General features: G+C 40.9%; 1 protein-coding gene across 2 annotated transcripts in view; it reads left to right on the top strand.

Annotated features, from left to right (window-relative positions):
* FAM234A (family with sequence similarity 234 member A) overlaps positions 1–19,900 on the top strand; it is a 42,457-nt gene extending 22,557 nt beyond the window's left edge. For both annotated transcript variants that reach the window (XM_069983640.1, XM_069983639.1), the window contains exons 4-12: positions 870–1,061; positions 1,318–1,448; positions 9,211–9,343; positions 11,353–11,494; positions 13,053–13,193; positions 14,805–14,883; positions 15,394–15,546; positions 16,729–16,825; positions 17,632–19,900. In XM_069983640.1, coding sequence (XP_069839741.1) covers positions 870–1,061; positions 1,318–1,448; positions 9,211–9,343; positions 11,353–11,494; positions 13,053–13,193; positions 14,805–14,883; positions 15,394–15,546; positions 16,729–16,825; positions 17,632–17,837 — 1,274 coding nt within the window. In that variant the 3' untranslated portion in view covers positions 17,838–19,900. The remainder of the gene's footprint in view (positions 1–869; positions 1,062–1,317; positions 1,449–9,210; positions 9,344–11,352; positions 11,495–13,052; positions 13,194–14,804; positions 14,884–15,393; positions 15,547–16,728; positions 16,826–17,631) is intronic.
* The last annotated feature ends 3,265 nt before the right edge of the window (positions 19,901–23,165 follow it).

The raw sequence follows: 23,165 nt of genomic DNA, 5'->3' as shown, positions 1-23,165 counted from the left end.
CAGAGAATAGGGTGAAAGATTGGTCATTGGATTTGGAGCAAACCCTCAGTGAGGACCCGACGGGCAAATCTTGTATTCCACAGGAGGATCACCCAACACAAACTCCACACTTGCAATAGAAAATAAACTTTTATTGGCAATGCAATTCGAGGAGGCAATCCTCCTCTTCATCAGGCAAGCTTTTGTATATGTATATAACCCGCTGCAAGTATGTAAACCCATGCAAAATGACAGTACCAGGAATTGCAGCGGATTTCGGTGAGGAACTCGCAACGTGAATTCCGCTGCAATATGGTTTGTAAAAACAAGGCTATGTTCACACTACGTAAAAAACATGGCCGTATTTTAAGACAACGGCCGTTATTTCGCAAATAACGGCAGTTGTTATGAAATACGGCCGTGTTTTTTACGTAGTGTGAACTCACTCTAAAACTGTTAGCTTCAGTTCAGGTTCCAAACTGCTGGCACTGTTAGATAGCTGTAAGGGCAAGAAGACACATTGTATCTTTCATATATCCATCTTTGGTTCCATAACATAGAAAAATGCTTTTATTTTCTTTCTCCTTTTTGTGTACACGAAAAAAGGAATGTGTTTTGATCCATTTTGTTATCCCTTTTTTTTTTTTTTTTTTCTTTTTTTTTTTTTTTTTTTAATAATGAAAAAATGGATCAAAAGGGATACACACAAATGCAATGTTTTTTTCATCTGCTTTAAACAGATCTCAGCCTTACTAAGTGTTGACAACCCGTTTCCATGTTTCTTGTTTGGGATTCATTATTTCAATAACCGTATAAAAAAATGAGGATTAGTCACCAGCAGCTACAGATAACTGATGTATCACTGTAAAAGGTCTCTTCCATCTTTGCAGGCTTCCAGTCACCATGCTTCTTCTTATCTGCCCTGTCTGGAACTAATGGAAGCGCACTGTGGGTCAAACCTATTTCAGATGGTGATGTGCAGTTAGTGGAGTGTGGTATCCATAACCTTGGTGGTGTGAACAGTGTTGGTTGTGTTGGTATAAGGAAACCTGGAGTTATATTAGCAATTGATTCAACAACAGGTAAGAGTCAATATGTACAAGTTCACAAGTATAAAAATGATTATTTGCCAAAATCCACTTTGATTAAAGTGTATTGTCTATTACACCAAGTAATTTATATAAACATGGCAGCCTGGGTCCTACAGTCTCCAATGTACTCCATTCTATATACTATATTTTGTTTATATTGCTATTGAGAAGCCTTTACCCATTCATAAAGCTCTATTATTCATGGCACCCTTATATTCGCCATACATCAGATCATCTTGTGTTGCAGGACATGCTTTGTGGGAAAAGCCAACTGGATTTGCAACTGAGTTCACTCTTATAAAACCGATGCTGAAAGTTCCAGATGTGGATAGGGATGGTGTAGAAGATCTCATGGTTTTTCTTTTTGCAGAAAATGAGGTAGGGAAAAAATACATACAATATAATGTACAGGTTACAATGCATTGTTGTGCTGTAGGTGTAATACAAACACAGGATAGAGGATAACTAGCTGATTGTTGGGACCCCCTGATCTTGAGAATACAGCTCAAATGGCCCCTGCATGAATGGAGCCGTGGTGCACATGCTCACCCATAACTGCATTCATTCTCCATGGGAGTGCCAAACATTACCAAGTGCTCGAACCTGGGACATTTTTCAAATACTGGAAACAGGAGTTTTGGGGAACATAGCTTGGAAAAAATTGGTAATGGTAAAGACCTTAGTCAGAACATGGGACTGGCTGAAAAAAGCACTAAATAATCAGGGAACAATGGAGTTTGCCCCACTGTGGTTAAATGATGAGTTAGGGGAAATTAGGAAATTGGGAGTAGTAAAAGTACTGGAGGAGGTGGGGGTGAATACAGTTAGAGACATAATGGACGGAAATAACATCAAAAGTTGGGATACTCTAAAAATAGAATATAGGATAGAGGAAAGACATTGGTTCTCTTATGTTAGATGTAGAAAAGCGTTAGTTGTAAGTCAGAATAATAGTAAGCTGCAAGTATGTAGCCCCAGCCCACTAGTGGAAAAACTAAGGGGCGGGACAATCAAAAAGAAAGAGATTACAACAATATACTCGCACCTTATGGCTAGGTTCACACTATGTAACTGTGCGGCTGTATTTTTTATGCGGCTGTAAATGTGCGGATGAAACTCCGGCCGTGGGAAAAAATAGACATGCGGCTCAAAACATACGGTCATTTACTTTGAAATCTGGTTCAACTAAAGATAACAAATAAAATCTTAAGAAAGTGATGCAAACACCTCTGGATGCATCTGGGAAAGCAGGGAAACAGTTTACATGAATTGCTATTACCGGGGTTTGCGATCCTCTGCACTAATGCAATGTCTCTCATGGTTAATCTATTAAAATAATAAAACACATTTTCGTTGTAATAAAGTGCCTTTCGTTGTTCAATAATTAAATTTAAACTAATCCATCATTTTGCAATTAAATATACTGTTAAAATAAATAGATATATAAATAAATGTATATTTATATATATATTTATTTTTTGACAGTATATTTAATTGCACAATGATGGATTCGTTAGAATTAAATTATTGAACAACGAAACTGAATTTATTTAATCGAAAATGTGTTTTATTAATTAAATATTAATTAGTACAGGAAGCTCCATAAGCCGTTAATTCATATTGCCGGCAAAAGAGCATTCTGTACTAATCATCACTTTACTTTAATGAAAACATCAAATGTTTCTTCTAATTATGTTATCACAATAGCATTATTAGAAGAAACATTTAGAATTATATGTGCGCTCAGCTGATTGGCTGATCGGCTCAGCGCACATATAATGAGCCGGTCCGCAGTACAGTGACTTCATTGTGCTGCGGACCAGCAAAGAGGACACATCGGGTGAGTATAGAGCTCTCCCCACCCCCTCCCCAGCACTGCACCCCTCCCAGCAAGGAAGGGGGGGTCAGTTAACCCCTTCCTTGCTGGGATGGGTGCAGTCTGACATCAGTCTGGCCCCCAAGGGGTTAAGGGGGATGCAATACATCCTCCCTTAACCCCTTGGGGGCCAGACTGTAAGCAGCGATCTGTAAAGATGCTGCATACTGTAAGGTGTACAACACCGCTCACAATGATGGGTGTTGTGCTCCTGTTTGTGTGTTTTTTGTGTGTTTCTCCCTTTTTGTTTTTCAGATATCGGTATCCTGTGGATTACGTCGGATTCCGTGGACTACGTCGATGACCAGCGTTTTTTTAATGTTTTTTTTAATAAAATGGTCAATGAGGGGTGTGGGGGTGTTTTTATTTGAATAAAAATTTTATTTAACTTGTGTCTTGTCTTTATTTCTTTACTTTATAGACTTAGTAGTGGAAGCCGTCTAATAGACGGAATCCATTACTAAGTTGGGGCCTAGTGTTAGCCGGTATAAAATGGCTAACACTAACCCCCTATTATTACCCCAGTACCCAATGCCACTAGGGGTACTGGGAAGAGCCGGGTGCCAGTGGTCCCGGAGCGTCAAAATTGGCGCTCCTGGACCGGGCAGCAGCAGGCTGATAAGATTTAGGCTGGGGAGGGCCTAAACCAATGGCTCTTCCCACCCTGGTGTTACCAGGCTGCTGTCGTTTGGTTTTTAACCCGGCTGGTTATAAAAATAGGGGGGACCCTATGCGGGTTTTTTTTTAAAATAAATAAATAATTAAAAAAAAACCGCATAGGGTCCCCCCTATTTTTATAACCAGTCGGGTTAAAAACCAAACGACAGCAGCCTGGTAACACCAGGGTGGGAAGAGCCATTGGTTTAGGCCCTCCCCAGCCTAAATCTTACCAGCCTGCTGCCGCCCAGTCCAGGAGCGCCAATTTTGACGCTCCGGGACCACTGGCACCCGGCTCTTCCCAGTACCCCTGGTGGCATTGGGTACTGGGGTAATAGGGGGTTAGTGTTAGCCATTTTATACCGGCTAACACTAGGCCCCAACTTAGTAATGGATTCCGTCTATTAGACGGCTTCCACTACTAAGTCTATAAAGTAAAGAAATAAAGACAAGACACAAGTTAAATAAATTTTTTATTCAAATAAAAACACCCCCACACCCCTCATTGACCATTTTATTAAAAAAAACATTAAAAAAACGCTGGCCATCGACGTAGTCCACGGAATCCGACGTAATCCACAGGATACCGATATCTGAAAAACAAAAAGGGAGAAACACACAAAAAACACACAAACAGGAGCACAACACCCATCATTGTGAGCGGTGTTGTGCACCTTACAGTATGCAGCATCTTTACAGATCGCTGCGTACAGTCTGGCCCCAAGGGGTTAAGGGAGGATGTATTGCATCCCCCTTAACCCCTAGGGGGCCAGACTGATGTCAGACTGCACCCATCCCAGCAAGGAAGGGGTTAACTGACCCCCCCTTCCTTGCTGGGAGGGGTGCAGTGCTGGGGAGGGGGTGGGGAGAGCTCTATACTCACCCCGATGTTGTCTCTTCGCTGGTCCGCAGCACAATTAAGTCACTGTGCTGCGGACCCGCTAATTATATGTGCGCTGAGCCGATCAGCCAATCAGCTGAGCGCACATATAATTCTAAATGTTTCTTCTAATAATGCTATTGTGATAACATAATTAGAAGAAACATTTGATGTTTTCATTAAAGTAAAGTGATGATTAGTACAGAATGCTCTATTGCCGGCAATATGAATTAACGGCTTATGGAGCATCCTGTACTAATTAATATTTAATTAATAAAACACATTTTCGATGAAATAAATTCAGTTTCGTTGTTCAATAATTTAATTCTAACGAATCCATCATTGTGCAATTAAATATACTGTCAAATAATAAATATATATATAAATATACATTTATTTATATATCTATTTCAGGGGTACTCAACAACTTTTAGTGAAGGTCCACTTACCGGGGTCTATTGTCAGGTGAAGGTCCGAGCTGAACATCAGTAGGAAACGTGTTTTGTTACTTTTCACAAACGTTCAACTATTTATATACAGAATTGCTGCTTATTAGCGGGAAAACTGGCATTTTTTTCTCTCTCACCAGGCCTTTGATATTAGGTACAAAGGGGGTGACTGCCCTGGTAGTATATAGCCCCCCTGTTGCTCCCCCAGTAGTGTATAGCCCCCCCTGTGCGCTCTCCCTCAGTAGTATATAGCCCCCTGTTGCTCCCCCAGTAGTATATAGCCCCCCTGTGCGCTCTCCCCCTGTAGTATATAGCCCCCTGTGAGCTCCCCCCAGTAGTATATAGCCTCCCGGTGCGCTCTCCCCCTGTAGAATATAGCCCCCTGTGAGCTCCCCCCAGTAGTATATAGCCCCCCTGTGCGCTCTCCCCCTGTAGTATATAGCCCCCTGTGCGCTGTCCCCCAGTAGTATATAGCCCCCTGTGAGCTCCCCCCAGTAGTATATAGCCCCCCTGTGCTCTCCTCCTGTAGTATATAGCCCCCTGTGCGCTGTCCCCCAGTAGTATATAGCCCCCTGTGAGCTCCCCCCAGTAGTATATAGCCCCCCTGTGCTCTCCCCCTGTAGTATATAGCCCCCTGTGAGCTCCCCCCATTAGTATATAGCCCCTGTGAGCTCCCCCGAAGTAGTATATAGCCCCCCTGTGAGCTCCCCCCTGTAGTATATAGCCCCCTGTGAGCTCCCCCTGTAGTATATAGCCCCCCGTGCGCTGTCCCCCTGTAGTATATAGCCCCCTGTGAGCTCCCCCCAGTAGTATATAGCGCCCCTGTGCTCTCCCCCCAGTAGTATATAGCCCCCTGTGAGGTCCCCCCAGTAGTATATAGCCCCCCTTGTGCTTTCCCCCTGTAGTATATAGCCCCTGTGAGGTCCCCCCTGTAGTATATAACCCCCTGTGCGCTCCCCCCAGTAGTATATAGCCCCCTCAGTAGTATTTAGCCCCTTGTGAGGTCCCCCCTGTAGTATATAGCCCCCTGTGAGGTCCCCCCTGTAGTATATAGCCCCCTGTGCGCTCCCCCCAGTAGTATATAGCCCCCTCAGTAGTATATAGCCCCCTGTGAGGTCCCCCCTGTAGTATATAGTCCACCTGTGCGCTCTCCCCTTGTAGATGCCCCCCAGACAGAAAAAAAAAATAACAAAAACAACTCACCTAGCACCTCGTTCCCCGCTGCGGCTGTCTTCTTCTCTTCCCGTCGGTCCGGCCCCCGGCTGATACGCGCTCTGTAGGGATGTCCCGGGGATTCCCCAGCAGAGCGCGCATCAGTGATCTCAGCGTACGCCGCCGGCCTGCACTTCCGGGAAGGACAGGCCGGCAGCGTACACTGAGGTCTGTGGTGCGCGCTCTGCTGGGGAATCCCCGGGACATCCCTACAGAGCGCGTATCAGCCGGGGGGCCGGACCGACACTGCCCCCAGCCCCACAGGCGTACTGACATCTAAGGACAGTACGCCTATGGGGCGGGAGGCAGTGCGGTGGGGAGCGGGACCTCCTAACCGCCCCGGGACGGACCGGATCCGGGGCGGTTAGGAGGTCTGACCAGGGTCCGGACAGCTGGCCTCCGCGGTCCGGGTTCGGACCGCGGTCCGCCAGTTGAGGACCCCTGATCTATTTATTTTAACAGTATATTTAATTGCAAAATGATGGATTCGTTAGAATTAAATTATTGACCAACGAAAGGGACTTTATTACAAAGAAAATGTGTTTTATTAATTTAATATATTAACTATTAGAGGCATCGGCATTCGGCATCATTGCCGGCTATTTTTGAAGTACTCCGTACGGACCGCCTGTCAATCCTCGGCCGCATGTCCAGCCGCAAACAATGGTCTTGTTCATTTTTTACGGGTCCGTTTACGATCGGGCCGTAGATTCATACATAGTGTGCACTGTGCAGCCGTATATCCTATACTTTCCAGCGTACGCATGAACCATCAAAAATACCGCCGCACAATTACAGCCGCAAATACAGCCGCACAGTTACATAGTCTGAACCTGGCCTATAAAGGAACAACAGATTGGGATAAAAAGTAAGGAAAAATGGGAGGGAGTAATTGGGGAAATAGATGAGAGAAGGTGGGAGAAAGTGCTGAAGAGTATTAAGGAAGTCTCAAGTGTGGGTAATCATAGAATTATTCAATTTAATATAGTACATCAATTATATTACACCCCAATGTTCCTTTGTAGAATAGGGAAGCGAAAGGATGGAAAGTGTCCAAGATGTGGTTGTGGGGAGGCGGATTTTGCACATATGCTTTGGACATGCAGCGTCTTGCAAGAGTACTGGGGGAGAGTGCACGAAAAAATTGAAGGGAAGAGTAAGGTGAAATTTGAGCTGAACCCGGTCACTGCTTTGTTGGGAGACACCACTAACATCATTGCGAGAAAAAGGAGTAAGAAAACTGTACAAAAAATGCTTTTCTATGCTAGATTTATTATAATTAAACAATGGATGGCTCCGGGGACTCCAAGTTGTGAAAAATGGGAAAGATGTTATGAAATGTATGAGGGAGTAGGGAATTAGAGGGGAGGGGGCGAGGCGAGCTTTATATATATATATATATATATATATATATATATTTAACTTTTTTTTTGGGGGGGGGGAATCAGACCGGGGGGGGGGGGTGGAGGGGTAATTTGGGTATTTTTTTGTATGGTGGTTAATTTGTATTACGTGCTTGTATATGTAAAATTGTTATAATTAAGTAATGATGTCACTTTTGTATGGAAAGAGAAACAGATTGCTGAACTCAGGGAGAACAGCCAAATGACAACACTGCCGGCTGCTAATGAAAGCGCTCAATGCAGTGAAGTCCTAGGTGCATTGCCCCCTGGGAAACATGAGTATGCAAAAGAGGAGTCCTGGGGGCTGGGTCCTTCCCGGAGGGAGATCTGGCTAGTCCTGTGTTTTGAGACTCTTCAATGAGGCTCCACGGACTCCTCTTTTGCATACTTTTGTATGGGAAAATATTGAAAAATAAATAAAAAGATATGAATTTTAACATTACCAAGTGCTCATTGTGGTTATAGTAGAAAATAGACAGTAAATGGAGCACTGGCCAATGTCAGGGGAAATGTGACCTCGATACATGTAATAAGTGGGAGCCCAGCATTTGGACCCCCAACAATCAGCTAGTTTTTTTTATCTATCCTATGGTATGGGGATAATTTTTAATGTTGGGGGAAAAAATTTAAGGCCATCAATATTAAAACATGCAAATCATTTTAAGGCTGCGTTCACACTACGTATATTTCAGTCAGTATATGTATATTTCAATCAGTATATTTCAGTCAGTATTGCAACCAAAACCAGGAGTGGATTAAAAACACAGAAAGGATCTGTTCACACAATGGTGAAATTGAGTGGATGGCCGCCATTTAATGGCAAATATTTGCTGTTATTTTAGAACAACGGCCGTTATATTGAAATAATGGCAGTTATTTACTGTTATATGGCGGCCATCCACTCAATTTCAACATTGTGTGATTAGAGCCTTTCTGTGTTTTTAATCCACTCCTGGTTTTGGTTGCAATACTGACTGAAATATACGTAGTGTGAACCCAGCCTTAAGGGGTATACCCACCTGGGGTGCTTATGGAATATCCACAGGATACTTCAGAGGTAGGACCCAAACCTATCTTCACATTGAGGGCTCCCTGAATCCAGAATTCTGCTGGATTTGTTGTTACCAGAGTAGTACATTGTGGGAGCTCAAATGACAATTCACATTTTGATGACAATTGACTGAATGCAAGACTAATGGGGCAAGTTCACAATAAACTTATCAGAACATAATGCGTTCATATTGGCACTCAATGCTCTAATTGTCAAACTCACATATGACCCCACATGTAAAATCCCGTCCCTTCTCCTAAGAAAGACGCACCAGTAACATAGGATTGTCATGTAGATGTTATATTGGATGCCACATGTCTTCATTCTGCAACAGCTTTGGATATAATGCCTTTTTGTCCTGTAAAAATATGAGATGTAAACATGGAACTTGCTGTTAACATAACAAGTTCAATAGAGTGTAAAACCGCAAATACATCTTACTCAGAATGAAGGGATAAACATTATACAAACACCTTGCTTCTGCCAGACCTTGGGTTTTGCCCTGTTTGCTTCTTCCAGGGAAACCAGTTGAATTGTGACAGGAATTATGTTTTTTATTACATTTATTATTTTTTGTAGAGACAATATTAATTCTTTGTTCTCTTTTTATAGCTGCAGAGTGCTGTATTTTCAGGAAAGAATGGAGACCGCATCGGACAAGGGTGGAGAATTGGTACTGACCAACCAAGTGGTTATTATACACATGTGACAAAGTCGAAGGCAAATTATGTCCTCTTCTACAAAGGTGAAATAACGAAACCACATAACAATGAATACACTTTTTTATACTTTTGTTGTTATGAGCAACATTTTGTTCATATATACAGTAATCCCTCAACTTACAGTGCCCCCAAGATACAATATTTTCAACATATAATGGTCCTTTTTGGACCATCGTAATTTGAGACCAGACTCAACATACAATGCTACAGAAAGTCCAGATCTGCGGAACATGTAAATAACAAGATGATCAACCAAGAAAACTGGCCATTTTACTCATAAAAGCCCAGTATTACTGGAGTGCCTGCACTGGTTGGCTGTCTAGTAATTCTCCACAGTACTGTGTGATACTACTTGTCCTGTGCTGCTCTGTACCTGTGCCAGGATGAGTTACTCCTTTGGGCACCAGGTTAGGGCAGCTTCATTTTATTTCTCTGGGACCCTGTGTGATCTGTACAGGACCCTGAACACGCTCCCATCTTTTACTTAGAAAGGCACTTACAGTCTACAGTAGCTCTTTCTGACTGTTTTATGTAAGAACTTGCTTCATCCATATTAGTTATCTGCTTATTTTCCTTTCTTTTTTTCTCTCATTTTGAGATGACATTTTAGGTGATTCAGAACCAATAACCAGTTTTCCATTAAATTTTGGTCTCCAGATACAATATTTTAAACATGCAATAGTCGTCCTGAAACCAATTAAAGGACAACTCCGGCCAAAACTATTTTTTAATATGTTATTACTTATGGAGAGTTAGACAAATTTCTAATGTACATTAATTATGGCAAATGCACATATAGGGCTATTTCCCTTAATTTAGTAGATCAGGGAGACTTCAGATTCTCTAAAAAAAAGTGACGTCACAAACCGGGGGTGTAATTACAATGGAGTGTCCAGCAGGGGTGCACTATTTATAGAAGTCAATGAGTACCATTGACTTCTATATATAGTGCGCCCCTGCTGGACACTCGATTGGAATTACAATGGATGTATGTGTAAATGGAATATACAGTGTTTTTGATTGAATACATTTATGGAATACTTTGGGGAGCAAGTGTCCTTGCTCCCCAAAGTATTCCATAAATGTAATCAATCAGTACATCACAGTAAGCCCACCGAACCACCGCCGCCCGCCTGCCGAAGCTCTGGACTACACTCAATTACTACTCTCATCACCTGCTCATAGTATGAGCAGGTGATGGGAGGTAGTAGCTGGGTTATATGGCTGAGATCGCCGCTGCTGATGCCGCGCAGGGGGAGCCACTCATCACTGCAGCTATCATCCCCCTCCGCTCCCCCCTCCTGCTTCTTCCTGGATCCAGCCAAAGTGTACACTATGTGATGGCTAGCTCTCCGCCCGGCCGCCACTCTCCGATCACACGTGCCGTCTCCAGGTCCTTCCTGGTGACCCCGGCCGACACGTGTGATTGGAGAGCGGCGGCCGGGCGGGGAGTCAGCCATCACATAGTGTACAGTTTGGCCGGATCCAGGAAGAAGCAGAAGGGGGGAGTGGAGGGGGATGATAGCTGCTGCACAGTGATGAGCGGCTCCCCCTGCGTGGCAGCATCGGCGGTGGCGATCTCAGCCATATAACCCAGCTACTACTCTCTCATCACCTGCTCATGCTATGGGATCCCGCCTCCTTCACTGAGTGGCTGAGCAGACCTGAGACGTCACGTCTCGGGCCCGCGTCAGACACCCAGAAGCGGCCGAGAACCAGGCACCGGAGCGCCGCGATGCGGGACCCGCCGTTGGAACCGGGGAGGACCCCTTTAAGGGAAATAGCCCTATATGTGCATTTCCCATAATTAATGTACATTAGAAAGTTGTCTAACTTTCCATAAGTAATAACATATTAAAAAATAGTTTTTGCCAGACTTCTCCTTTAATATCGTATGTTGAGGGAACACTGTATGTGTGTGTATATGTGTATATACACTATATATATATATATATATATATATATATATATAATGTTTTTCTCCCTAACGTGTGTGTGTGTTTATGTAACAAACTTTAGTCTCCTCCAACAGGTAGCTCCATTGCTGCTTATTCTGTCAGCGAGCTTTGTTCTTACACTGCGGTACTTGAAGCCAAACCCACTGCACAGGATCCTGACTGGGAGGCACAAAGGAATAGTTCTGCTGGGTTTATTCCTGTAGTAGCTTCTTCAAGGTTATATATATACTATAAACTTTTTGTTTTCATGTAACAAAGCATTGATATTGTTCTTCCACTATATGAAGAGAAAGATTCCATAATTATATACACAAAAACATATCCGCTGCCTATCAGACTAAGTGAAAAGTTTTCAAGCCCAAATGCAGGATTCTGTTGAATTAAAAGGGTCTATCCCATGGAAAAAATTGTGTATATTTCAACACTATGCTTTAATCTAAATATGTCACTCCTATAAATGTATTAAATATTCTTTTTCTGTTATGACATATCTTACATTAGTGTCAGTGGTAGCACCCCCTGTTTCTTCAGGTGGACCCACAAGTTCTATTTTCTGGCCTTCTCATCAGGTGCATTAATACTGTACTTGTGTACATTTGTATATCATATACTTCTTTTATATACCATATACTTCTATAAGTCCGCATATGTAAAGTAAGAGAATACAGTACTACACAGAAATTAATGGATCTATGTGTATAATAATTTTTCTCATTTGAAATAGAAGAAATCTTGAGAATGCACTCACCATAAAAAGCTTTCTTTATTAGATCCTTAAAATCACAGACTTGTAGCAGACGACGGCACAGCACGCCAGCACCCTCCACTGATCGTTACAGCTGTTTCGTGCTAATCACAGCACTTCCTCTGACCATTGATTTTAAGGATCTAATAAAGAAAGCTTTTTATGGTGAGTGCACTCTCAAGATTTCTTCTATTTCAAGTGTTTGATGGACCTTTTTTTCGAGATGTTTGCACCACTTGAACAGCGTTCACTATCCGTTCCCCTATAGCCTGCAAAAATCCCGTCCCAGGTGTCCTGTAGTGCCGACCGCTTTGCCTATATATATACTTTTATAATTTTTCTCATGGTTTCCCTATATACGTTTATAGCTTTGCATAAGGAAAATACTTGAAGCACAACTAATGAATAAGGATATGGTGGGGACAATGGAGAAGAAACTTTGGGGAAGTTAGCTGTATGTGAGGCACTACTTTGTATACCACTCAGTGGAAGGAGTCAGGAGAGGGGATCTGTGGTAACTAGGGATTTATCACGGCCAGACTGCAATTCACTCCTAAGAAATATGTCGGCAACAGTATATACTAAAATGCAGAAATGGGTTTTCTGGTATTTAAAAAAAAAAAGGACTTATCCCTGTATTGTATGTACTTGCGACTACTGAGCATAGAGCACCATTGTGGTGGGTGATAGCGGAGTGGGGCAGTGCATACTTCTATTACATTCATTGCAGTAATACCACTTTTGCCACTGTGTATGTGACTACAAGGGAAGGAACTGCATAAAAGCGCTTACTAAACAGCTATTCTTCTGAATCTAATCCCTGCATTTCTTCAGTCCCGTTATAATAGAGAAACTAGCTTATCCAGAAACAGGACTTTACACTGAATGCAATGTGTAATGAGAGATATTATTATAATTTGGTAACGGATTGCATCCACGCTGTTAAGTCAAATGTATTATGTAACATTTGGTGTTTTTCCTATTTATTATATTTCTCTGTAGATTACATGGTTTTTGTTTTTGTTTTAGCTCTGGTAAAATTCGCTACATCTTAAGTGTTCCTGGAAGATACTATAACAACATTTTAGTTGTGAGATCTGAAGTTTCAGAACTGCTGGATGGTCAAAAGTTTCAAACTCTGTGGACTGTTAATACAACCAGCATTTTAAGGTAAGATTTTTATTTTTTGTATGTTTTTATTTATTTATTTATTACAGAAATAACAAATGTAAAAAATGTATGCAATGATGTTAACCCCTTCACTATAGCCTTATGGCTATATACGTTCCTACATGTGATGCCCCACGCATTAGGAACGTATATATACTTCAGCAGCTTGGAGGGGTTTTATTGTGTGTGGGGCATAATGATAGGAGCTGGGGATAATGATAGGCAGCCGTGACCACACACACATCTATAGCAATCACAGCATTTAAAGAAGTCCGTGACAGGATGAAAACGTGTCACTGACTGATCAGGACCCCGGCAGTTTGATCACTTTCCCTGACAGGCGAGGAGAAATACTTACCTCCATCCTGTGGGATCGGTAATCTTCTCATAGAGTCTGCCGCGGCCAGACACTATGGGAAGATCGCTGTGAATACTGATCAATGCTATGCAATGGCATAGCATTGATCACTATATGCAATCGAATGATTGCATGTAATAGTCCCTTAGTGGAACTTATAAAGTGTAAAAAGAAATATTTTTAAAGTTTAACATTTTTTCTAAAAAAAACCCTCCTCCAATAAAAAATTTCAATCGCCCTCTTTCCCACTATGAAAGTAAAAATATGTAAAAAACAAACAAACATATTTGGTATCATAGCATGCGGAATTGTCCAATCTATTAAAATATAGCAATATTGGTCCCGCTCTGTGAACATCATAAATGAAAAGAGAAAAATTGCATGTGAAATTTATGGAAAGCATAATAATAATAATAATAATAATAATAATAAATAATAATAAGCCTAATAAGTTCCCACTCCAGTGATATTCCAGTATATCATGAATGTAGGGCATGTAAGTAGAAGCATACAATGGGGATTTCCCCATCTCAAACAATATTTTGAAACAAAAGTCAACAACAGTGGTGGATATACCCCAACAAAAGTCAATGTCTCAATAACTTGACCTGTGCCCTTGAGAATCAAATACAGCTTGACAACGACGTCTCATGCAGTTTGCAAGTCTGCTGGATTAATAATGTTATTCAGGTAGTGTGAGCTTGTCACTGTAACATTTACAAAGTGTAGGCAGTTCTGTATTAACACAGAACACACCTGCCTGTAACACCACCAAAGGCAACAGTGGCTGATGCATAGGGCTCTCCCTCTACGCTAGATGAGGGACCAGTGGGCTTAGTGCTGTTCAGTGATGAAAATTAATTCATGCTGAGCAGAAATGATTGCTGCTAACAATGTTGGGGACATCAAGGGCCTATTAGGTGGATCGATTAGCGTTGATCAGTAAAATAGCATTTATATGCAGAGGCTTTTCAAGGGTCAATCAATGGTGTGGCCTTCTAAGCTCATTATAGTCTGATATACCTTTTACATAGAAAGATGTACAGCCAAATAACAAGCAACTTGTTTGTCGGCTGATCGCTGGACCTTTTACAAAGGTCAGTTATCAGAGTCAGTAAGAGTTACTGCCTGCTGATATAATTGACCTATTATTTTATTTTTTATTTTATTTTTGTGGCATAGGTTTTGTAAAACACACACCTACTTCTTTGTGCTACAGGTTTTTAAACTGTAGTATTTTTTTTTTCTTCCAGTAAACCAGCCCTGGGATTTTTCAAGAGAGATGTTTTGTCTATAATGATGGAGCTGGAGACTGGAATGAACAGAAAGAAGGTTTGTTATAGTTAATGTACAGATACAAAATATTTCTGCATTATATCACTTTCCCTGTGCATTGCTGGATATCACTGTATAGGTATGTACTATGCATAGTTTATTTGCTGTTTTGTTCATGGTATACCTTTGTATCTTTTTAAGTACTTTTTCTTTTTTGTTCAGTGTTTCATGTTCTTATAAGTGAGTGGTTATCTTAAAGGTTTATAAAAAATTGTAAATGTATTATCAAATTAAAGGTCCTTCATTACTTTTCAGTCTATACTGTATATAGCCAGAAGAAGTGTCTGGCTGTGCTCTTTACTCCCCGGCTGGCAGCCCGATCTGACTCATTGCCTGTCTCCTGCTAAGAGACAGATCAGGCGACCAGGAAGGGAGTAAAGCGCACTGCCACGGCCTTCACACATGTATGTGCAGTTATCTGGATGTAATTTTGTAAGTAACTTTCAGGATATTTTAAGCTTTGAACCTCTGTATTCTTGTATCGGTAATGTTCATCTTTGTGTTCAGATCATTATTATAGACAGCAATACTGGGGCTTTGCAGTGGGAGTTTGATCTGAATTTGGGAATTGCCAGACAAAACCCTGCCGTACTGAATACAGGAGACCATCGCTCAACATTTTTGTTCTGGGGAGTGAACTCTCCAGATTCCACCAACATTGTAAGTTTCTGACAATTTACCTTTACACAGAGCTACCTTATAGCAGCTCTACATTCACAAAAAATCGTTGTTAGGGGATCTCCAAAATAGCAAGAGTCATGAAACTTTAGGATTATGTACAGATTCATATTTTAGTGTTTTCATTTTTAACCATGCAGTACTTCACATGCATACTGCGGTGTAATTGTAAGGGCTCGGCCACACTAGCGATTTTACATGAAACTGACGGATCCGTTAATTTTTTGTAAACGGATAGCTAAAGACAGATTTGCTAACGGATGTCAACAGATGCAAACGGATAGCCAAAAATGTTAGTGTATCCGTTTATTTTAGTAGAATTAGCGGAAGCTTGCCCTCCGTTTGCTTCCGTTGTCATCTGTTTGCAATTCCGTTCGTGTTAGTTTTTCACTGGGTTTTTTTTCCAGCTCCTCCCCTTCCTTCAAAGAAGAACTTCCTGTCTTCTCTCCCCTTCTGCGCATGCTCCAACTAGAAAACGGAATGGATCCGTCACCATTGACTATCATTATTAAAAAAAACGGATTGCATCGATCCGTTTAAGTTCTGTTTTTGAAAACGGAAAAACACTGCAAACACAATTTTTTCGTCCGTTCAGAAAGACAGAACTTGAATGGATTGCATGCTAACCGAGCACTATTTGGTCAAACAGAGCACAATAAAATATCATTGAAACCTATGGGGATTATAATGGATCCGACAATTTCCTTTTCGCTTTCTCTAAAACGGAAAAGGATGACAGAATGGTGCCGGAAGGACGAACGCTAATGTAAACGTAGCCTAAACCACTTACTTTATACACTAAGAGGGCAATCTGGAAAATACATTTTAAGTTTGAGGCTTCTGGATGGAGATGATGCAGGGAAGTGAAGCATGCTACCGCACACGTTTCCTTACTCATTCTCCTGATCAGACCAAGACCGATGAAAATTTTTCACATGTCCCTATGACATGCAAACTTTTTTTTTAAATGAAAGGTACACTATAAATGTAAAACCAAATCTCTGTTTTCTTATTACCTTCTTTGCCACATCAGGTCAGTTCACTTTTCATTTGCAGTGCAAAAAAACATTGGGTTGGTGACATTTCTTATTATGGTTTTATTTTTCTCTGCTTTTTTTTTACTTCTCTGGAAATACATTAACGTCTAATGTTTTTCCTCTGTAGACTGAGTTAGAAGAAAATCTGTTCATGTTTCATCCATCACATCCAAATGCCCTTCTCCAACTTAACAACCATACTGAAAATATCATCATGTTTAGTGGTAAGTTCATGTTCTAAATAATAAAAAAAAGTGCTTCCTCCCCTGCCCGAAAAAAAATGCTATCTGGGGCTACTTTTAGATAGTGTACCTGTGGGTGGGAGATTGTTCACTGCTAGACATGCCTCTATGAGGCACGTGAAGACATATTGCCCTCTGACAGCATTGGACTGAGAGCAGCAGGATGCCCACTATTTAGGCCATACTGAACAAGAAATTAGGAGGTGAAAGGAGCGGTCATTATGTGAGGAAACTTAAAAATGGTGGACAGACTTTGGATGGCCAACTCAGAGCACCCCTAGAGAGGGCCATTTGATCCTGGCACAAGCATCTGCCATGGTTTCTATCTTGCAGCTCTACAGAAAGTCACAGTGTAGCCTACGCCTTATGGGAAACTGTATCAAAGACTTTACTGAAGTCCAGATAGGCAATCGCTACAGCACCACTTTCATCCAGCACTTTTGTGACATACGTAAAGAAATCAGTGAAATTAGCCTGACATGATCTACCCTCAGTAAAGCCATGCTGGTGTGGGTTGATCAAGCTGTTGGTTTTTAGGTGGTCAGTTTCCATTATTGTTACTACTACAGTCACATTATTGTCACGCTAACTATTTATCTTTAAATTGGCAAGTTCTCCTAACACATCAGCCTAAATATGTCATTGATATTATTCTTTAGCGGTATGCTGGTCTCAGTTGAACATGCACTATAATTTTTTATCTGTGTTACATCTTTGTAAACCAGGAGTGCTAGAGCTATAATAAAAAGATGTTATTTTAGTATTAACCATCTTGTTGTATTTCCTAGCTGCCCTGTTTGAGCGGAGCCGACATGCATGCTACATATTGATCACAGGTCCCAACACAACCGAGGACCCTGGCACTTTGATAGTTTCTAAACGGAAGTTAAAGGAGGACATCAGCCATTCAAAAGTCATATGGTTTGGCACTGAGGAGGTCAACACTGAAGGGATAAGAGATGATTTTTTTAGAATGAGATACTCTAGTCACTAGCATGAAGAACCCAATGTAGTGAACTTCGGCAAATAAATTTTACTGAATGAATTCAGTCCTCATTATTTGAGGTTGTATGAAACTTTCATGTTATTAGATTCAAGGGAAATGTCCGGCACTAAGAAGAAACATTGTTAGAAGCACTATAAATTTTCTAATACAAAGTTAGTGTCAACCTTCAGACCTGGCTCTGCAAACTTACCTTTATAGATTTTGATGTGATTGCCCAAAGAGCCAACTCTAAGACTAGGTAGTTGTAATGTATCTGCTTTCTGTAGTTGCTGATATTTACTTCCAGTTGTTCTTGCATCTGGTCATAATTCCTTATAACATTCTCTACATCTAAATACAATCACATCCAATCAGATATTATTAATTTGGTTAGTGTAGGTTGACCCTGGCAGCCAAAATATGTAACTTTGTTGTATCCAGTGACAGCGGGACCTTGAAGAGGGTAATGCGCCTAGCTATTAATAGGACAGGCTGCCTACATGGAATGTATTTTGGTCTGTTAACAATAAACATTAAAAATAAATCCAGGTGAATGAACACACACATATATATATATATAATATATATATACTCAATGACTTCATGTTTTACTATTAGGCTATGTTCACACATGGTACGTTCAACGGCTGTTGTTTAATACATTGTGTGAACAGTAGCCGCTGTTTGCAGGGACATTAATGCAACACATGTCTTTGTGACAAGAATGGCTGCTGTTTTAATTAAAATCAACTGCCCTTTTTGTCACAAAAATTCATTGTGTAAACATAGCTTTACAGTGAATGTTCACCATAAACAACAATTCATTTTGTTTTTTAGTTTTTTATCTAAATGGATGTAAAGTTGTTTACTGGCTAATTTCTTAATATGCCATTATTCTGCAGCTCTGTTTCCCTGATATAGAGCACTGAACTGGCTGCAAACTAATATTATATTACTATTAAGTTCAGTGGATGAAGAGTATGCAGCAAGCTAATTCTAATAATAGTTGCAATCTGTCAACCCAGGGTATTTTAAGCTTACAACTTGGTATTAAACATGACCACTCAATTTAACTTGGTGTTGCCACCCTACAAGGCTTTTCCCTAAAATATAAAAATGTAGTTGATCGGATCAGTCCCTGGTAAGGGAGGTGTACGCCTCTTAGTAAAGCCAGTTGACCCTGCTTCTAGCGCAGCTTTTGTGCAAAAATTTACACCTGCTTAGAGCAGGAGTCGATTCTTGTCTGGTTTGCATCTGTTTCCAGATGTGAACCCTAATAAATCGGGCACGGAAGGGAGCCATACCTCCTCCCCGCCGTGCCGCACCCACCTGCCCACCTATCAGGCAGGGACGCATGTGTGAACTTGCACATTTTAAGACGTGAACAAGGCCTAATAACCAGTGTGGTTTGTAGTGTACCACTTGAAGAAAACAAGAAAATACAGAGCTAGATAAATAGAACAGCACATACCCTATGGCATAATTCTTGATATCTCAGGCTTAGGAGACAGGTGGCATTGTATATTTGTTCTCTGTTTAGAGGACAGCATGGAAGGCACGGGTTTCAACTTTTATTTCCTCTTACTCAATTGCTTTTATTGAGCTCCAAAATTCTTACACATTTGCCCAAGAAGAGCAAAAGTAATTTTACATAATTGTTTGTATTATTAATAAGAAAATAAGAAATCAACTTATATATTTTATGAGCTTTTATTTTTTAAGTTAATTAATATATTTAATTATAAGCTAAGGTGCTGCACTTTACTTTAAATGTATAGATCTGTGGTCTGGAATTAACACTAAAAATAATTTATTAAGAAAAAGAATACAATGCTTAATGTGCCTTTAACTGAATACTGTGTATTGGGGTGTTTTCTTAAAACAGCCTTTAATTCTAGCTGCTTATGACGTGTGACTATAAGATAATTGAGCAAATGGGCAGAAGAAAGATTACCTGAAAATCAGAGCTGAACAATCCTGATGTAATATAATGAATGTAATAAATGCTGAGGACTGTGAAGAATCCTGTATGTCTGCTGTGCATAATAAATGATTGTTAATATTGACTATTACCTTGATTCCTTTGTTTTTGTTGTGTGCATGGATTTATAGTATTGTGAGCAAAACACTGGACAAACAGCAAAGAATTATTCAGTAGGAATAATTGTTTTAATTTATTCATAGGTGATTGAAGCACATTACAAAGTTATATAACTCAGGGCCAGGCGCCTTTCTCTTGACAAATGAGAAATGGCCGCCATTACCTCAGCTAATATCAGTTCATCTTTAGAGATGAGCGAACCTCGAGCATGCTGGAGTTGATCTGAACCCGAACTTTTGGCATTTGATTAGCGGTGGCTGCTGAAGTTGGATAAAGCCCTAAGGCTATGTGGAAATCATGGATATTGGCTGTATTCATGTTTTCCAGACAACCTTACAGCTTTATCCAAGTTCAGCAGCCCCCGCTTATCAAATACCCAACGTTCTGGTTCGGGTTCGGAGTCCATGTACTCAGCCATCACTAAGACTGAATAATCTCCCGTCCCTAAGTATAGTAAAGTTCAGTATAGAATTGAGCTAAGCGTGTACCTATATCATTCTTAGTAGGAAAACTATGCTCCCTGATCATTTCTAATCTTAATCCCAAAAGGAGTGCATGGGATACTGAGTGAAAGTCTCATAGACTTTGACACTGAAGGTTCCGTTTAAACCAGTGCTTCTTAAACTGTGAGGCGACCTCACTATTGAGGCGGCCCCTAGTTGTTGGTGAGGCCCAGCTGGGGAGCCAGTTTTCACAAAGTAACTATAATCTGCACAGTCCTTTTTCTGTTTGCAGAAATCTCCATTTTAACAACATTATTAATTTATTTTGAATCCGACATAGGGAGAGAGAGGAGCGGCTGCACATCACACCTATGGCTGATACTAATGCTGCTAAGCCTATTTAAAAAAAACAACTTCAGGATGTTGGAATATGAATTGATCAAGTCATATCGCCCCGTGTACCAATGTGCAGGTCTCCTGGTTCACACGGGTCCCTACGCTAATTTATTTTGAACTTGCTTTATTAGTATATAGGGCTTGGGAGACGGGTGAAAGGTAGCCCTAGCAATGTTTTCAGCTTTTAAATGTACTTTCACCACAGATGGTGAGGCCCAGGCATTGCCTTGGTCTGTTGGGTGAGGCTCCAATAGAAAAAGTTTGAGAAGCACTGGTTTAAACAGTCCAAAGACTAGCCAGAAAGAAATACAGAAAATTGGTCAGCACATCCAAAAGAACTATTATAACTAAGTAGGTGCACGCTGAAATGGCTGAAATGCAGATGCAAACAAAAAAAGTACAACAGCAGACTGCAAATGCTAACATAAATGTATCATATAGATATTTCTAAATTGCAGTACTGCTATAGAAAAAATGAGGTTCTTGGCACATGATTTGATCAAATAATGTGTACCATCTCACTACGGTAAGGTCACCTCAATACAGATATGCCTCCCCTGGGCTAGTACTAAGCCTACAAATTCTGAACAAGTAGGATCTAGCTTTCCCCTACTTAAATCAGCCATGTGGAGTGCAAGATGCAAAATGGACACTGCCACTTCTCGTTCATATAATATAGAAATATAGTAAGGCATATCTATAGTGTAGGATCCTGTATCTGAGGGCACCTTATTATGCTCCGGGCTGGCCTTAGGGGTGTGCACAGGGCGCATCACCCATCAAACAAAAGGGGGCGCCGCTGGGTTAATGTCGGACAGGCTGCTATGAGTCACTGGATGTAAATACACTCTCTTATAGGGCCTTTAGAGATAGTGGTCACATAGTGGTATCATTGGTAATGTCTTTATGTTTTGTTCAGTCTTAATATGGAGGTAATATGTAATCACTATATGGTGGTAATACTTATTGTCAACAATGTTGTAAGATAACTGTGTATGTATTGGGGCACTTTGAAGGCATTATACTCTATGTGTAGATTTAGGAGTATGTCTTTAAAGTTTATGTGGGCAGTAAAAATAACTAGTAGTGCACTACTAGATACAATATTAATTGGTTCCAGGACGACGATTGTAAGTTGAAAATATTGTATGTTGAGACCAAAATTCTATGGAAAACTGGCCCAGGTAGAGAGCAGCACAGGACATGTGGTATCACACTATACTTAGAGAATCACTACTAGACTGCCAAACAGTGCATGCATTTCACTAATACTGGGATTTTATCAGTAAAAGGGCCACTTTAATTGGTTGATCATCTAGTTATTTACATGTGCCTCAGATCCTGACTGTCTCTAGCATTGTAAGTTAAAATATCTATATTATGCATATATCTTAGTATTTACAGTTTGCTGCTGTACTTTGTATAGATAAATAAGTCGAGCATAACCTGAGAACATCAATACTGCAGATAGTATAAAACAGGGTGATATAGCAATCCTTCCAGTTGAGGGCCAGAAGGATTAGCAGGGATGTAAGGCTAGGTTCACACTGCGTTTTTGCAATCCGTTTAAGGGATCCGTTTTTTTTTTTTTTAACGGACAAAAAAAATAGTGTCAGCAACGTTTTTGAGTCCGTCAAAAAAACAGATCCACACAACTGCATCCGTTTTTGCACTCCGTTTTTTTCAAAAAACGGATGAAAAAAACGGATTGCAAAAACGCAGTGTGAACCCAGCCTTACAGTACAGCCTCTCAAATACACAGTATCTCACATACTCCATATACCTGAGACTACTGAAATAAAAACATACAGTGGAGAGAGCACATAGAATCCCAAGCAAACCCCCTGTGGCGGGAGGGGCCCCTAGGCCTTTAATAGCCAGAATATTGTCTGCCAAAGACAGAGATATTATCCTCAGGCAAGGACGGAGCGAATGAGATAGACTGTATAATGCCAGCAAAGTGGCAATATAACCAGACTTCACCGCAGAATCTAATAAGGCTCAAATTAATTTTTCTGGAGTCAAGAAACGACTGAGAACTATGGGATTACAATATTCTATGATGTTTCCAGCTAAATTGAGGGTGGTGGGGGAAGGAAAGGTGTGGTTTTTTGTCACAGCAGAGGAAGTGGGGACATGGCTGGATACTCTCGGCAAAAGGTGACTTATGATTTATTATATTAGAAAATGGCGTGCTCAGGGGGTGGGATTCCTGGTGTAGAAATCTGTGGCCCTTGGAGGGAGCACAGGTTACAAGGAGGGGGGAGAGGGGGGGGACTTCCAGATAGAGGGGGCAGTCTAGATGTTAGTTATTGTTTTTGCTCAGGGACTATTGTAAATGTATGTAGTAGGATGCGGGGATGACTACTAAAGTAATGGTGTGGAATATAAGAGGTT

Source organism: Dendropsophus ebraccatus, chromosome 9 (assembly GCF_027789765.1).
Source record: "Dendropsophus ebraccatus isolate aDenEbr1 chromosome 9, aDenEbr1.pat, whole genome shotgun sequence".
Taxonomy (NCBI): domain Eukaryota; kingdom Metazoa; phylum Chordata; class Amphibia; order Anura; family Hylidae; genus Dendropsophus; species Dendropsophus ebraccatus.
This window is presented reverse-complemented; position numbering and strand designations above follow the sequence as displayed.